Genomic DNA, 18,184 nt, shown 5'->3' with positions numbered 1-18,184 from the left:
CTGAAGTCCTCAAATCATGATTTAAGGACTTCAAGTTACTAGAGAATCCACCATTTACTCTAGTTCAAACAAGCAAATGACCTGTGTCCCATGCTGCAGAGGAAAGCAAAAAAAACCTCAAAACCCCTAGGGTCTCTGCCACTCTGACCTGGTGAACAATTCATTCCCAACCCCTCTTCACAAGCAGCGATCAAGATCAAGCAATCAAGATCACCCAAGTACATTTTAAGCTGTTATCTTAATGGTAGACAGGAGTGATTATACTGGTGTGCCACCTAAAGCTTCAGAGTATTTCTCAAGGTTTCAGTACAGAGAGAAATACCTGGGTAGATCTAACGTATCCTGGGAGCATATACTATTAATGTTTTCAACCCAGATTATAATACAGAAAATAAAATATACAATAAAAATATGCATAACTGTAGGTTTTCTTTCTGCAAAAAATTCAGACAGTAATTCATCTTAAAGAGAATTGTTTATTAATTTAACAATATAGAAGATACTGGATGAAAATAAGAAAAAACTTCTATCATCTGATACTCTGCATACCTTAATGGAGAGTAAAGATATGCCAATGCCTTTCATCTAAGGGCCCATTTTTCTTAAATTACAGAAAGTTATTTTCACCTCTAAGCCATACTGTTCAGTATTTAAAAGCTTGTTTTACTGGTATTTGTTATGAAATCAGAATTGGTTGGAACATTCATAGAACTTCATTACTCTACAGAAAGTACCCTTGACTGGTGACATTTTCTCGCTAATGCTCGAGTGAATTCCACTGACTAAAGTCTAATACCAAGGAGTAGCTTGTCCTGTTCATTCTAATTCTCTTTGGTTACGTTTAGGTTCTTTAGCATGTCTATCTAAAGGGTCTACAGCGGGGTTCTCAACCTTTTTCTTTCTGAGGCCCCACCAACATGCTATAAAAACTCCACGGCCCACCAGTGCCACAAATGGTTTTCTGCATATGAAAGCCAGGGCTGGCGTTAGGGGTTAGCAAGCAGAGCATGCCACGGGGGCACCCACAAAGCTAAACTGCTCAAGCTTTGGCTTCAGCCCGGGGGGGCGGGGCTCAGGGCCCTGGGCTTAAGCCTCATGCGGTTGGGCTTTGACTTTCTGGCCTGGGCCCCAGTAAGTCTAATGCTGGCCCTGCCTGGCGGCCCCCAATGGGGCCTTGGACCCCTGGTTGAAAACCACTGATCTAAAGGCCACTGAGCAGGGTCCAAGAATCTGGGTTCCAGCCTGAGCCTGAATAGCCCAAGACCCGCAAGGCCTGAGTCAGTGGGCACAAGCCAGCTGCAGGTGTCTAATTGCAGTGTAGACATACCCTTAGCCAGCAACATTCTTATTAATGTCATTTAGCCTGTGGCAGACAGAGCATCGGCCAGGATAGATACATACATCCCTTTACTCTTTTCACACTACTCTGTGAAATTTTAATATCCTCAATAGCTATAAAAAGAGGTTGCTATTAATGTCCCCTGTTACAGGACACAAAGAAGGTTAGATGCCAACAACGTAGTAACTACTTACAGGTCCCACTCACACTCCTTGTGCACCTAAAGCCTCGTGGCCAGGTACCTGGAGGATGCACCATACAGTGCAGCAGTTGGGTAGCCTCCACTGGCAGAGGTCTCACGGGAACCCCCTGAGAAGGTGATAACAAGCCCTCAATCTATCTAGGTATTCATATCCCACTCATCATTGCAGAATTCAAGTGCCTCAGGTACAGCTGTCCCAGCTGGCACGTATGAGTTAGGAACACCCATAGACCCATCATATTGTGCAGACTTTTACCTTTCAATTGGACTAAATAATGATTGCTGTACCAAAATACTAAAGATAGTTAAGAACACTTATTAAAAATTTACCTCAGTATTTAAAGATGCTTTTTATAGAACTGCACATCATTATTTGAATAATGCAATCTCCACAACCCCACTTCTGTTATCACTGTCCATTTACCCTGACCACACTGTAAGTTACTCTGTGGGCTAGACCTTCCTCTACCTAGACACAGGTGTAAATCAATGGTTTAAGTCAATGAGTCAGCCCCTGACCTGTTGTAAAATGTCACAGCTCCATTTGACTTCCACAGAGCTCTGCCGATTTACACCTGCTGAGAATCTGGCCCAACAGAGTTAAAGCAGTGTAAGACACTCCAAAGTGAGAGAAGCATCAGGCCTGTGCAAGATACAGTTCATGGCCAATCTAGTGGTGACATGAAGGTATTGACCTTGTTAACAACAGGGCAGCGACCAAGTTGCTTCAGTCACTATTTCTGCTGCAGTCTCTTTGTTGTAACAATTTATTCTCTGCCAGCTCAGCAAAGGATGCACGTCACTGCTGTATGACAACACATGTACATTTGTTCACCATTACCTGGCTGCATCTTCTTCAAGCAGAAGCTTCACAAACTGTCTGGGGACGTGCAGTGACAGTACACTCTCAGCCATCTGCTCTAAGATTCTCAGGTGGTTCCCATCAGTTGTGGGGAAACGATACATCCGACAAATGGCACCACCAAATACTAAAATATTAAAACCACATTATGTAAATGTGTGGTTTGAGTTCAGCATTGACAAAGTCTCCCTTCACCCATTACATTAAATTACACTGACTAGATTCAATATTGGCTGCTTGTAAAAATCCAGTTTAAGTCATTCACCTATCTAGCTTTTTCAAACGCTATTTTTATAGGAGGGAGCTTTCCACACATAGTCAAAGAAAAAACCCCAAATCCAAAGGTATTCCAAGTATTTTAAAGGAAAAAAGGAACAATTAATTTTTTGAAATTTCTTCACATATTGAATTCTTTCTCCTAATACACAAGTCTGTAGGAGAAGGAAGGAAGGACTGGCCATGGTAGATGAATATAATGGCAAACAACATGTAAGATATTTTGCTTCATGAAGTATTGTTTGTACTACAAAGTGCTGTATATACTACAAAGTGCTGTAGTGCAGGTGACAAAATAAATTATTCTTATGGGTCTCAATTCAGCAACCAATCCCTATTCAACTTCAAACACACGCTTGAGTGCTTTGTTGAACGGGGGCTATGATGGAGGCAACAAGAGATTAGTTGTCACCGATATTGTAAACATGCTAAGTATAGTAAGAACTGTCAATACACCTAGAGCAAAGATATTAATCTGATAGTAGGTGAGCTATCAATATCTGCCCAATTAGCTGCTTACCGGATTTTAGTAACACATCTTTCCGTAATGAAGCATATTTAGATCTGATTCCTAAAGATTCTGTTAAACTTTCATCAACTGGCAGTACAGTCTAAAAGACACAAATAGTAAAGTCTGTACAATGTAAAACCTCAACACCAAAAGTCAAGCTAAACTGGTGAGACTCAACATAAAGACATGAAGGTAATATTCAAAACAGGGAATGTTTAAAATACATATTCCAAACATTTATCATGGACAATAACTATCCTGACCTCAAACTGAAATACTAAAAACATCTATCAGATCTTCAGATAAGGGACCTAGTTTTTATTTGTACTACAAAGCACCTAGCATACTTCTGAGTGCTGTAAAAATGATGGGCCAGATCCTCAGCTGCTGTAAATTGGCATAGCTCTATAGTCTACATCAATTTACTGGCCCAATAAATGATGATGATAATCCACATTCTGAACACAATACAGGTATACAGATTATATGACTTCAGATGTATTCACAATACAGAGTCTGAAGCATTAAACTTGTTCTCTAAGCAGGCAGGCAACTATAAATATCTGCTCTAGAGAACACAACTTGTTACTATCAGAAAAGATCCAGATTTCAGATAATAGTGTGGTCTGTTCTTTTAAACTATTTGATCGTATTTCTACTTCAAATCTGTTCTTCTTGAACTTCCATTTTGACGGACAGCTTCTAATAATCTAGTTTATGCATTTGCTTGGTACTGCCTTCAGATTCACAAATGGACATCACTGAATTTCTTGTAAAATCAGCTACTTCCCATAGGCATGCATCATGCACAGTAGGTAGTGGGTTTTTTTGTTTTGTTTTTTTAAAGGGTATACTGCAATACAAGCCAGTGTAATTAAGGGCACATAGAATAAGAATTACCACAGACAAGTTTCCATTCCACCATCTTCAAGAACTCACAGCATTACAAAAGACTGTATATCACAGCCTTTACCCGAAGTATTTCATCAACATTGAACTGTTTGTTACAGATTAACCAGCTAATATCTGTACAGTACATTGAAACTGTAAAGGACTATAAGTGCTAAGTAGAATTAGTAAGTGATTGGGTAGAGGGGGAGGCAATTTGCAGATTACAACATTACCTATAACATAGATACAGGATTACTGAAGACAATCTGAGGCTGATACAATATTTACACTCACCCTCCCATTAATGGTGTCAGGAGACCTTGTTACAGGAGGCTTTTGGTCCGTTTTTTCTTCCATTTGCCATCCTATAACTGTGATGTTACCTACACGATCACTTTCAGCAGACCTGCAACAAAAAGTTGTAAAAAGTTTTTTTTAGAGAGAAATCTGTTTGTCAATAGGAGACCAATTACTACTATGCACAATATACTGATCTGTGAACTTAATGAACTTCCTTTTGTCTCTACCATCAAAAGCCTTGTCCATGCCTTGGTCATCTCTTACCTTCACTAATGCAACCTCCTTTATGCTTCTCCCACCAATTCCTTCAGGGCTTTCAATATGCTGCTGCTGCAATCATCTTCCTCTCCAGTGTCTCTGACCATGCTAATCCCCTACCAAGATCCCTTCACTGATTTCCCTTCGCATCACGTTCAAGATTCTCACCTTCACCTTTAACCCTCTCTAGCAATGCCACCCACAGTTACACGTTTGAGCTCAGTTCCTTCTAATCTCCTCCTGCTCCCCTCACTCTGCATAAGCTTCCTAACTTCTCCCACACTTGATTTCATACCTCCAAGCTGACCCCTAAGGGTTGGACTGTGTCCCTGTTCTTTGGCACCAAGCTACCATCCCCACAAGACACTCTCCTCCCATGAAGCTTTTCAACGTTAATCCACCCAGTAAATTATTTTTTAAAATAATATTGAAGATATCTGCTCTGCTTTGAGACTGATTCTTCCTATAGCTAGAGTGTTGTAAGGACAAACACACTAAAGTCTGTGAGATGCTCAGATACTACAGAAATGGAGACCATATAAATACCTTACATAGATAAGTAGAGAGACAGAGTAGGTGAGGTAATATCTTTTATTGGACCAATTTCTGTTGGTGAGAGAGAGACACTTTCAAGCTTACAGAGAGCTCAGTAGCTAAGATATCCAATGTAAATAAGAAAAGCTTCTGGTTTTCCAGGGTCTCCTCTGTCTGTCTCTCTCTCTCACACACCTTAGATATCAGTATAGTTAAGAGTAGCCAGTTTTGCCAGTGTGTGTGTACTGTGTGTACTGCAGTACACACACACCCTGCATGCCAAGGCAATTTGATGAAATACACAAAGAGAAAAGAAATTGCACTTGTGGGTACACTTTCAACTTGCGGAATTAAAGACAACTCCCAACAAACAATTACAGCGTTCTCATTCCTTGTTCCCTGCATGCTTTGCCACCAAAAATCTATCCCAATATTTGAAAAGGTTCTTATGTTCTACATGTTTTAAACATCACCCAATAACTGATTTTCATTAGTAGAGCCCCTGAACTTCGAACACTTATTTTTAATTAAAAATCAAAAACAATTTTCACAACCTGCTCTCGGGCCCTACTAATCACAATGTTAGGAATGTTAGTTTCTGATGGACTGAAACAGCATTACAAACCTTAGTGTTAAATGCAATCTATGGTTCTTCTCCTGAAGTAATTCCTTTACAGTGAACATTCCAGAACCCAATAAATACATCTGAAAAGAGGAACATTATTAGTGTAGAAATTTCAATTCATAAAGCACCTGTCCATAAGCGCAAGTCGTGTACAAGGATTAAACACTACAATTATAAACAAACATTTAAGAACAAAATACTATTATGAATAATAATAAACTACCCAACCAGGCCCAGAAAGCATAAAAAACAAACAAACAAACAACCCCTACTACCTTGGGGATTTTTCCCTTGAGGAAAACAAGACCGTCCCTTTCGCTGGGCTTGATGAAAAGGACTCTCCCAACACACACAAGCCAAACCAAAGGCACGGAAATGGTGCAGTCTTGCATGGAAGAGCAAAGTGGGTGACCTTCACTCTCTATGTTAATGGGTCAGAGAACAAGCTCAGTATTTCCATCCAAGCAATAATAATGAAAGTCCTGATTGTGCCCCCCACCCCAAAGGCTTATGGGCAAAAGAGAAGATTGGGTAGGACCAGGGAGATGTATCATCCTCCTATTGACTCTCAAAGACTCTACAACCTCAGACTGTGTCATCTATTCTGCACAGCCATCCCACTGAGACTCTGAGGCAGCCACAGATAGGGGGAGTCATGGGATATCCTGATGGAGCCCCAGCGCCACGGAGTCATGGGAGAACAGGTAATGGGGCCAGAGCCAGTGCAGACAGAGGCAGATTAAGATTTAATGAGGCCCTGGGCACAAAGCACATTTGGACCCAGGAGCACCAGAACCGGGGGGAACCAGGGGGCCATGCCCTGCCCACTTTTTACTATGGGCATAGTAGCTTCAGGCAGGTGCACAGCAGCAGCAGCAGGGGCAAGCTGATCACCTTCCTGGTGGGGGGAGGCCTCAATACCCCCTTGCCACAAGGCTCGGGTTGCCAACTTTCTAATTGCAGAAAACCGAACACCCTTGCCTGTCCCCGCCTCTGCCTTGTCCCTTCTCTGAGGCCCCACCCCTGCTCACTCCATCCCCCCTCCCTCTGTTGCTCGCTCTACACCACCCTCACTCACTTTCACCGAGCTGGGGCAGGGAATTGGGGTGCAGGAGAGGGCTCTAGGGTGGGGCCAGAAATGAGGGGTTCAGGGTGAAGGAGGGGGCTCTGGGCTGGGGCAGGGGGTTGGAGTGCGGGAAGGGGTGAGGGCTCTGGCTGGGGGTGCGGGCTCTGGGCTGGGGATGAGGGATTTGGGGTGCAGAAAGGGGTTCCGACCTGGGGCAGGGGGTTGAGGTGCGGGAGGGGGTTCTGAGCTGGGCCAGGGGGTGCAGGCTCTGGGAGAGAGTTTGGGTGCAGGAGGGGGCGCAGGCTCCATCCGGGTGGCACTGACCTCAGGCAGCTCCCGGAAGCAGCAACATATCTAGCTCCTAGGCAGAGGGGTCAGGGGACTCTGTGCACTGCCCGCACCTGCAAGTGCCACCCCCGCAGCTCCCATTGGCCATGGTTCCCGGCCTCCCTGGCCACCCCGAGCCTACAGGCCACAGGGACATGGCAGTCACTTCCAGGAGCCGCAGGGAGCCTGCAATAGCCCCGCTGCACTGCCCACTGGACTTTTAGCAGCCTGGTCAGCACTGCTGCCAGGGTCCCTTTTCAACACAGCAATCCAGTCGAAAACCGGACGCCTGGCAACCTTACACGGGGCCCTGCCCCTGCTCCTCCTCTTCCCAAGGCCCCGCCCCCTGGCCAGGCCAGAAACCAGAGCCAGGCCATGATAAGAGCTCCCCGGGGAGCTCAGGCCACTGTGGGGAGCCCCAGACCCTCCATCTGCCCTGGGCAGCATGCCCTGGGGTGCGAAGACATGGGCTGGGGGCTACTCTCAGGCACCCTGGCACCCCGCCCAGGGAAGGTGGAGGGTCCAGGGCTTCCCACAGCAGCTGAGGTTCCTTGGGGCGGCTCTTACCATGACGTGGCTCTGGCTTTTGGCCTACCCAGCGGGCAGGGACTCTGGGGGAAGAAGAAGAGCAGGGGGTGGGCCACAAATCTGGTGCCGGTGGCCCCCCATTTCTACACAGTTTCCGGCGCTCCTGAGGGGGCCCTGAATTGGCCAGGGCCCCTCACCTTCGCCACCTGTAGAGTGAAGGAGAGGTCTGCATCTATGGATTTTTCTATGAGGAAGCAAACCCCACCCTCTCAATGGGGCAACGCCAGGGGTGGGGGGAATTTCAGTGTGAGAATCCATCTGAAGACTCCCTTCTCCAAAATTTTCTTTTGCTCATTTTTCTGCAGAAGGGGACGAGCTGGGTCGAAGTTATTACTTTTTCTTGGACTTCAGTTTGTTGGTAGGTAATACACACGTCAGAGGGTGAGTATCAATCATAACATTCACTTCAGGCTGTCCTTTACTGAGATGATATTTGAACAGAGAATGAGTAATTCCTCAGGCATATAAATTCAAGGGATGATCCAGAGTATCCTTATGTCAGAAAACAGATTGCATGGTTGCTTTCCTGAATGCATCTTCTGGCATTTTTGCTTCAGAAACAACCTTCTATTTTGCAATTCAGGAATTTTTGAAAAGCAAGACTGAGGTGTCAGAAGGTTGCAGGGATTTTGATATTGTGGAACTCCATATGCTGCTAAGCAATGACAAAGTGGCAGTGCTAAGTGTTTTTGAATAAGAGGATGCACAGTGTTCATACTGAAATTAAAAACTACACAAAAATCATGGAGCTTCCCTCCCACCCCCCAGTTTTCATCAAGAACTTGAAAGTGGGCTCATTTTTGAGAAAAATTATCCTAAGATAGGCCCAATTTTGAGGGAAAATGGCTTTGCATGCAGATTCTTAGGTTTTTCACTTGTTTTCAATGAACAATTGTAAAGAAAAAATTACTGTGAAGCAAAATTTGGGGTTTGTGGAATTACGCACAGCCAAATTGCAATCATTTTCATATAAAAACCCTCAAAACACTTTTTTTTTAAATTTCACACAACTCTAATTTGAGGCCAAGAGAGACTATCATTCTAATTTAGAACAGAGTACCACAAAGATGGCACCTTTCACTTTAAACGTGTAGGGCATATTTCAGCCTTTAAATGTGTAGGACACACCAAATTAAGAGCTTTGCAGGGGGCCCCAATGTAAGAACAGGTTTCATCGTACATGAGGTGAAAATCCAGAGCTTTGGTTTAATTTAGAGCAACAGAAATGACAGAAGGATTATGAAGGAATACACAAGTGCACTTACTGTTCCCTGAGATCTATCTTTGACGTCGTACACAGAAAGTTTGATTTGCGTCATTTGATTGATAAGAGAGTCTTGAAAAAAAGCAATACTGCTTAGAAAGATAGGATTATTTGTTCCCTATGATTATAAACAAAAAAAAGTAATATTAATGCAGTGTGATGTATGTTGAAATAAATGTTCCTTATACTAGCTTCAACCTTAAATCAAGAGCAATAATATACCACCACTTACCTCAATAATCTCTGTCTGTGCATGCTTTGTCCAGAATGCCTGAGGAGGTGTAGTGACACTCACTGCGACAAAAGTATTTGGTTTTCGATCTAGCGATGGTGTGAGCAACTCACTGCAAACTTTAGAGGTTTAAGAATATAATTTTTAAAGTCATGGTCTTTCTGACATTGTCCAAAATTCTACAGCTCTCATAAACATGTATAATACAAAGAGTGGGCAAGCGATGAAGGGCCAAATTTTCAGTATGCTTCTGTTTTGTGCGTAGGTACAACACTCACGTTTGTGCATGCAAACAACCATTGCACACAAAGATCAGGTAGTCAGATTTGCAGTTACCAACTATGCATATGCAAATGTGGGTATTTTTACACGCACAAAAGATATAACATGCACAAAACTGGAACGTGCTGTGGGGTCCCAGCTGCAATTTAAAATTAGTCTCCCCCAGAAGAACCACTGTGAGAGGTTGGTGGTGCAACCATCACTCTTCCCCTCAGGCACTACTGTTCATAATGGCACAAGGGGGTATTTCTCCAGTGGAAAGCTCATGGGCACGGTGTGCATGAAATAAGCCCGCAGTCTGCTGAACTCTTTGATCAATAGTATCTTCTCAAGGATATCATTGGGAGTGCTTGAATACCAACCATGTGTCTGCATTGTAAACAGAAGTAGATGATGGTCCATCAAAACAAGAGGGAACTTTATTTCCGCTAATAAAACTATTGTCCTTTCATTCACCTACAAAGCCATTATTTTAACTACTGTGGAGGGGGACATGGAAGAGGAATCTCCTTCCAAAAACTTTGTATGTGATTGCCTTCCATACAGAGCTAAACAGAACTTTGGTATTAAGGCTGAAAATCCATGTTGTCTCCAGTTGGAATGCCGTCATTGAGCCTAGAGACACAAGGTGATGAGGTAAAATCTTTTTTTGTACCAACTTCTATTGATGAGAGAGACAAGCTTTCAAGCTTACACAGTGTGTAAGCTCAAAAACTTGTCTCTCTCACCAACAGCACCTGTGGACGGGGCAGCATGCGGCAGTGCCTGCGGACAGGGCAGCACACAGCAGAGCTGCCTGGCCGTGCCTCCGTGTAGGAGCCGGAGGATGTACATGCTGCTGTTTCCAGGAGCTGCTTGAGGTAAGCGCCGCCCGGAGCCTGCACTCCTGAGCCACCCCCGCATGCTCCAACCCCCTGCCCCAGCCCTGATCTCCCTCCCACCCTCCGAACCCCTCGGTCCCAGCCTGGAGCACCCTCCTGCACCCCAAACCCCTCATCCTCAGCCCCACCCCAGAGCCTGCACCCCCAGCTGGAGCCCTCATGCCCCCTGCCCCAGCCCAGTGTCCCCTCCCGCACCCTGAACTCCTCATTTCGGGCCGCACACCAGATCCCGCACGCCCCGCCAGAGCCCTCACCCCCTCCTGCACCCCAACCCCAATTTCGTGAGCATTCATGGCCCTCCATACAATTTCTATACCCAGATGTGGCCCTCGGGCCAAAAAGTTTTCCCACCCCTGCACTAGGAGATATTATCTCATTCACCTTGTCTCTCTAATATCTTGGGACCAACACAGCTACAAAAACACTGCGTGTATGATTATGCCTAGATTTTCCCCACCATGGTCCACGTTATGACTGAAACTTGCTGTACATCTAGTCACCATTAACTCTAAAATTTGTCTGTGCTAGGCAAACTCTTGATGTAACCTAAATAGTATTGCAGTGCTGAATACTTTTTTATTTTCTTTGCTCATCTATCAGACTGTAGCTGAAGCCATAAAAAAATAAGTAATTCAGATTCTGTGGAATGACAACACACGGATTCAGATTCAGTATTAAACATACCTATTACTGGTTTCCAATTTTCATTTAAAAACCACTGTCAGATCATAAAGCTTTCAAACTTTTGTAAATTAGTTACTCAGCCAGGAACGTGCTCCACAAACGGATCTTTTGAATTTTCATTGAGAAGCTGCATTTCTTCTAGTTTCCAGACAGGTTAACTGATGCACAAAAAGGTCAAAATAACTTGTCCAAAGTCATTCAACCAGCCACATTTTTAACCATGTTAGAAATCAGGACACTTCTGGGACTCATATTAACCATGTGACTGCAGGAAAGAATGTATAACTGGCAGTGGATAACCACTGGAAAACATTCTGTCCTAAAATATTTGTCATCCATTTATGCAGGTGTGTAATTTTCTTAAAGATTCATAGTGCTAACAAATTGAGACTGAAGCAACAATCTCAATCTCGAACTCATTAAATCTAAAAGTACAGAAGAAGTTTTAACCTATAGACTTTCAAAAGTATAGCATAGTTGGTTCACTACAGCCTATCATGCTATCTGTCAAGACCCTTTTACAGAAAGCAGGGAAAGCTCCATACAAATGCAAGTGCATATCCCTCTCAACACTTATTTGTATGGTAGCCCTTTCCAGATCAACAACGGTAAAAAAATATTCAACAGCAAATCCCATGAAAACCAGAAACGGTTTTAAAAAGTGTCATTAAAAACTACTGACCTAAGCTGAACTCTAAAATTGGCTCATCTGGATCCTGGATGTTTCCTATAGAGCAGAAAAATTAGTAAAAGATTAACTCTCCATTGTTCTCATACAATTCTTGAATTGAAGTTACAGTTAGAGAGGGGAAACATTTTAGGGAATCTATAGAACATTTTATGTGACTTTTTTTTAATTCAGTGAATCTTGAAAAACTATTTTAAAATATTTACATCTTTAACACCTGCAAAGCCACTGGATTAAAAAATTTTAAGGCAATGGTTATGGGGTTTTTTTTAGTGCCTAAGTTACTTAGGAGCCCCAGTCCCATTTTCAAAAGCAACAAATACTTAGAATCCTACATCTCATTGAAAGGCACCTAAATGAGATTAAGCCTTGTCTATACTAGAAAGTGGAACCATTTCAATACTGACATAGTTAAAATGGTATAACTCCCCTAGGGTGGAAGTAGTTACACAGGTATGAATGTGCTTATACCAGTATAATTATCCCCTTACAGGAAGGGGAATCAGCTATATGACTGTAAGGCACCTTTATAATGGCTAACACTAGGGCTTGTACCAGTATAATCATATCAGTTAAAAAATATCACATCCCTAACCAAATTGGGATCACATTCAAGTGTTGTCCAGGCCTTAAGTTACTTAGACGCTGTTGAGGATTTTACCCAACGCCTAAAGTGCGGGTTACCCAGACAGTTCGCACACATACATTCACACTTCCTCTCTTCCTCCCATCCTCTTCATCTCTGAGCCTTGTTCTGAAGCTTTGTTTTCCTTTGGCTTGTCCAATGATCATGGAAGATCTAGCCTAATCTAGCCTTCTCCTCCCTGCTGCCACTTCTAGTTCCTTGTCTATAAAATAGGGCAAAATAAGTTTTTAAAAGGCAGTCTATTGGTATTTGAATTTCAGGATAATCCCTCCATCGCATGCACTGAGGATAAACAGGAATGTTTAAAACTTCCAAAAAACAACAAAGATTTTGAAAAAATAATAATGTAAGTATGTCTGAAAGGAATATGTAGGCACCAGATGACGCAAAGGTGCTTACCTGCCAGAGACAGACCTAGCATGTCAGAGGCAATGTCAATAGTGGAGGCCCGTTGCACAGTGCGGGATTTTGCACCATGGCGGGGGCTGTGTTCTCTTGCTGTCATTTTGTCATGAAGAACACGTCTCTTCTTGCTGCTAGACGTTAGTGATTTGTCTTGCCGAAGTATGAGAGTGGAGCAGATTGTCGCCAGTCGCTAATCCTCCAATATCACCGTGCTAAGCATAACTAAAACAAAATTAAAATGACCATTGTCAACTCACTGTAACAGTGGCAAATCTATAGATTTAAAATTACCTTAAGTAACTCTGATAGAAAGCTAAATGCTGATAAAATGCAAGGTAACAATTCACATGATTCATGCTTCTGTAGGACTTTTAAAGAAAACTGTCTAAATACAGTACAACTTGCAAAAAAGGCTTTTCTGTCAGGTATCTCTCAACCCTGAACTCTATTAGACAAAGGGAAGAGAGCAGCTGCTGTGTTAACTTAAATGATTACATCTTTAATGACGTTTGGTGGTTCTCATAACCCCAGGGGATTGCGAGTAAATTTGTCTGATGTGGCCTCTTTCTGTAGAAATAGGACAATAGATAAGGTCAGAGGGAGAATGGCCAGCAGAATATAAATAGAAGACAGGAAATGCTGTGGTTAGCAGTCAACAAACTCTTCCATTTTAGAATCTACCACCATTAAAAAAGGTATAACCTAAAAATATGACAGATCAGGGATATTTTACTTTGCAGCATTGTACCCTGTTGTTTTTAAGATTAATTATTAATAAACCTCATTACCATCAGGCAAGTTATTAACAATATTAATAATCATTACATTTTATAACTCACATTCCAACTGCAGACAATTTTAAAATGGAAGAGGAAAGATTTTCATGCACAATTAAGCTGTTGAACTCCTTGCAACATGATATGAATTAGTCCAATAATATATAAAAATAATGCCAACATTCGCGGTGCATATTAGACAAGATAAATACAAGGGAGCTGTGATCTTCTTCCCCAAATGGTGCCAGAAAGAAAGATGTGGGCCAGTATAGGTAAGGAGAGAAAAGTATGATCTAAGGCCTGCTAAATTTGATTAGGTTGATTAATTTGAAGGTTTCCTTCCTCCCTCAGCTACATTAACACTGCAGTTATGAAACTTTTCTATATATTTCATAACATTGTTGTGGCAACTCTTTCCAACTAAGAAGAACAAGAAGAAAAATACAACAAATGGAAACGTAGCGACTGTGACCACACACGCATTATTCTTGCTTCTAATGCCTCTATAACACTTCATTCTATCATGAAACCTTTCAACCACTCTGGACATCAGAGACATTTTTTTCCTTACAGGATTATGAGACAAATAATAAGGCTAATGTTTGTGAGCACAGAAGTAACTAAATTTTAAAACAGGAAACTCACTTTGGGGTGAGTTGAGAGAAGGAATTGTTGACTATCTGCTCCCAAAACCAGCAGATGGGCCACCCTATAATTCAATTCAGAATGAATAGCATTCCTTGCACATAAGAATTTATGCATCAACTGAAAGTGCCTATAAATCAATGGAGTGATGTAAATCAATTCCAAGTGAAAAAAGGAACACTAATTAAATCAGTAAACCAAAAGATGAGAGACTTGCATACTTCATCCCCAAAAGTGTTAGCATGCATCATAACGAACTATACTCTTACCATAGCATGACAGTAAGCAATTGAAGCAGATAGTTTTCCAATTCTTCTAATTCATATGATGGTTAGTAAAGAGGCAGTCATCATAGAAAAGTATTTAATTTTACAAGGTTTGCTCAAGTAGGAGATCTGTCATGACTCTCCGCCAGCTTCCAAATCCTCACACTCTCCCAATTTGTTTTCCTTTGAGTATTAGATTTTAGCTGACTGCTTCTGTATATAAAATGGTCTCTTACTGGTGACTAACTCTGTTAACGTCAGCATTCTAGTGGAATGTAACATTGTCACAAGAGATATATGGAGGGATCCAGACTCAGTGCCATAAAAGAACAAATCATACAAATACTTTAATTTTGTGGATAAATAATATGTTCTTATGACAGTAGCTCAAGAAACAGCTTGGGCAGATAAGGGAGACTGCCACTTCTCCAGCCAAAACCTCTGCAACTGTTGGAGCCCTTAAAACAGATCAATATTCAAAATTGAAAGACGACAAATTATCTTAGTTTTCAAGCTGAAGAACTCCTATTTAAAATACCAAATATGATCATTTTCAGAAACCTTACATACCCTTGATTATTCATCTAAATTACAAATTAAACAATTTTAAATTCCACTTGGTGATACATTTTTATTTCATAGACAATTCATACAGAGCATACTCACTGAGGGCTGTTTTCCTCCTGTGAGACAGTGTGGTTTTGCATTTCTTAAAATCAGATTTAAGGTCACATCTAAAAATAAACAGTAGTATTTATAAATGCATGCACTTACAGTTTTATGAAGACTTACACCATTTCAAAGTTGTATTTTATCAAATAATTGCATTTGTACTCCTAATTGTAGCCCATTCCCTTATAATTAGAGAGCTGCATATGTGCTTCCTAGTTGTCACATAGTTTTGCTGTGTGATAAGCTTTGCAACAGGTTTAGCAAAAGCATGTGAAGTTTGACAGACAGCTTACTTCCAAACAAAATTAGCAAGGGCAACAGCCAATCATAACAGAAACAAAGAGTAACAAACTAACACTAAGGGGGACTGATTTCAAATCAGCATTTGGTGAGTAGATGAGACAAAAGGAAGAAAAATATGCTAAAATGTTTACACAAAAGTCTAAAAAGCTGTAAGTATATAACTGCCAGAATGTGAGTGGTGGGTTTTTGTTTTTTTCATACTACCCTTGCTTTTCTATAGCTAAGTCTGGACTCAAACCCACAATTTTTACAACACTTTGTAATGGCGGGAAACAAGCATTGCAAAAAGAAAGAGAAAAGAAGTTATTTATAAATACATCATGGGATAACTGGAGGTTTGTATTTGTTAGTGGTTCAGTTTCTCCAGAGTAAATTTAAGGCCCTAAAAAGCAGAAAAGAGAACTAAATAACTTTAAACTTAAAGGGGTATGAAAATCCCACCATACTTAAACATCTTGCAAAGGGCACACTATGATGAAAGTGGGCTGGGAGAACCTCACTCTAAATTTTTTGCTTTTACTAGAGTCCAAGCAGGCCATGTTTGTGCTACAAATTGTAATTGACGCAAACTGTGGTTACATCAGCATACAGCTGCTAAAGTGTGTATAATTGCTTGGAGGTGTACATTATTTGGCTCTGTGCCAAAGGTAACCCCAGTGTGCCATGCATAGCTGTCTGGCGAAATGCCTTTTCAAAATTTTTGCAATATGGGATATAAATGACTTAACTAGGGACCTCTGGGAGCTAAGGGTCAAGTTCAAAGCATGCAACTTTCTCCATCTCCTCATCCCATCCATAGCCCATAATTTTTGCACCTTTTTAAAAAAAAAATCCCACAAACCCACGCGGCACTTTTTGGTCTCTGTCATTTCTGACAGAAATGGGTGCTTTGGGGCTTGAGCACCCACACTGAAAAATTGGTGGGTGCTCTGCATCCACCAGCTGCCAAGCTAAACACTAAATACATTCTTATAAGACTAATACCTGTTTTGAGCAAAACTAACACACGGGTGAACTGGTCTGGTCTCCAGCTATAAGTTTGTCAGTTCTTAGCTAATGCCTATAGCCTGGGCAAGAACTGGCATCTGGTTTGCCAGCATCACAACCGGATTTACAATCACAACGGAAAGGGGAAGATAAGTTTCAAAATTCCTTTCCCTCATTGTCATAAACACTTCTGATAAGACCTGCTTATTGAGACTTCAGCTTTGGAGCACCTCAGCATGGCACTGCTCCCCAGCCCCAGCCATGGTGAGTATAGCTTATAAAAAGTGAGGAGAGGAAAGGATTTTCCGTTGCATGAAGCTAAGAAATTTCAGTCCCTATTCCATGGGTACTAACATAGGGCAACGGCACTGGATGTTGACACTATTTTCCACAAGCAGTGGTGATTTTAGCCAATATCCCACTCCTCAGGGTAACAAAGGCACAGAGCTCAGCTGCGACTGGCATCTGGAAGCTGCCCAGACCCATATGTTGCTAGCCTTTTTATTACGACTCCAGCCAAACTCATTGCACAGTGGCATGGGAAAGTGCTCTACCACAGAGGAAGAAATAAGGCAGCCTTCCCTAGAAGCCCTCGAAGAGGATTGCAGAGTATCTCCATGAAATTTGCATTGAAATCTCTCAGGAGAATTAAAGGGACATCCCTATGTACATAAAGAAGTACGCCATATCCTCATCCTCCGCCCCCCCACCGCCAATCCTACAGGTAAATAAAAAGCAGATGCAAACTCTACCTCTGTTGCACCCATACCTCTTCTTGATTGAGTAAAACAATGAGAAGTCAGGTTTCAGAGTAGCAGCTGTATTAGTCTGTATCCGCAAAAAGAAAAGGAGTATTTGTGGCACCTTAGAGACTAACCAATTTATTTGAGCATAAGCTTTCGTGAGCTACAGCTCACTTCATCGGATGCAATACCTGTCTTGTTAACTCAATACCTGTCTTGTTAACTTGGGGACAGGCTGGTCGCCATCTCTAAGTTTAAACCTTGCAAGGAAAAATGGATGCACACAAGTTACCCAAGGTCCCTTCCCCTTCACCAGGCTCATCCACACTCATCTGGTGGGACTGGCTAGACTGTGGCAGAGTCTTGAACAGTCCAGGCTTGTCGTATGGCTGGAGTCCCCCACTGCATCTCCACCTCTCCTCCTCGCGGTCCACACCACAGGACTCTGTCGTGGGTTCCTCCAACGTATTCAGAGTGGTTGCAGTGTGCAGGTGGAGTCCCTGCTAACTATGACATGCAGTTTGTTGTAAAAGCAACAGGTCTGTGGGAGCAGCACCAGATCTATTATTTTTCTCCCTGGTCCTGTGATATCCCTGGCGAAGTTCCTTCACTTGCATGCAAAACAAATGCTGATCCCAGTTGTACCCCATTGTCTGCTTCACCCATGCCATCTGCTCGTAGATGTCCACTTTTCTATGCCTGGTCTGTAGCTGTATTTGCACAGCTTCTTCCCCCACAAGCCAAGGAGAGATCTATGTCTACTCCAAGCAGGAGCGTGCCTAGTGCGTGGAGTTGGCCTAGTCGGTTGGGAGAGTGGCACACAACAAGATGAGCACACCTGGCAGCTCACGCAAGGTGGGCAATCTGGAAAAGGCATTTCAAAAACACACATAGGAGGAGGGTGGCTTCCAGTCTCTGTGACCCCTGGGCA

General features: G+C 42.4%; 1 protein-coding gene across 43 annotated transcripts in view; it reads right to left on the bottom strand.

The window, feature by feature from the left end:
- Nucleotides 1–18,184, bottom strand: part of INPP4A (inositol polyphosphate-4-phosphatase type I A) — a 196,002-nt gene that overhangs the window by 57,562 nt on the left and 120,256 nt on the right. For 28 of the 43 annotated variants that reach the window (XM_037898601.2, XM_037898604.2, XM_043537526.1 and 25 more), the window contains 9 exons: nt 15,215–15,282; nt 12,856–13,083; nt 11,805–11,849; nt 9,276–9,394; nt 9,045–9,161; nt 5,799–5,878; nt 4,376–4,487; nt 3,200–3,290; nt 2,383–2,530 (listed from right to left, as the gene is read on the bottom strand). In XM_037898601.2, the coding sequence (XP_037754529.1) occupies nt 2,383–2,530; nt 3,200–3,290; nt 4,376–4,487; nt 5,799–5,878; nt 9,045–9,161; nt 9,276–9,394; nt 11,805–11,849; nt 12,856–12,961 (818 nt within the window). In that variant the 5' untranslated portion in view covers nt 12,962–13,083; nt 15,215–15,282. Of the gene's footprint in view, nt 1–2,382; nt 2,531–3,199; nt 3,291–4,375; nt 4,488–5,798; nt 5,879–9,044; nt 9,162–9,275; nt 9,395–11,804; nt 11,850–12,855; nt 13,084–14,282; nt 14,347–15,214; nt 15,283–15,322; nt 15,484–18,184 lie in introns of those variants that run through there. The other 15 variants (XM_043537568.1, XM_037898599.2, XM_043537447.1 and 12 more) reach the window with 4 other exon arrangements.

This window comes from Chelonia mydas, chromosome 1, assembly GCF_015237465.2.
Source record: "Chelonia mydas isolate rCheMyd1 chromosome 1, rCheMyd1.pri.v2, whole genome shotgun sequence".
Lineage (NCBI taxonomy): Eukaryota > Metazoa > Chordata > Testudines > Cheloniidae > Chelonia > Chelonia mydas.
Note: the sequence above shows the minus strand (reverse complement) of the source record. Positions and strands in the feature narration are given on the sequence as shown.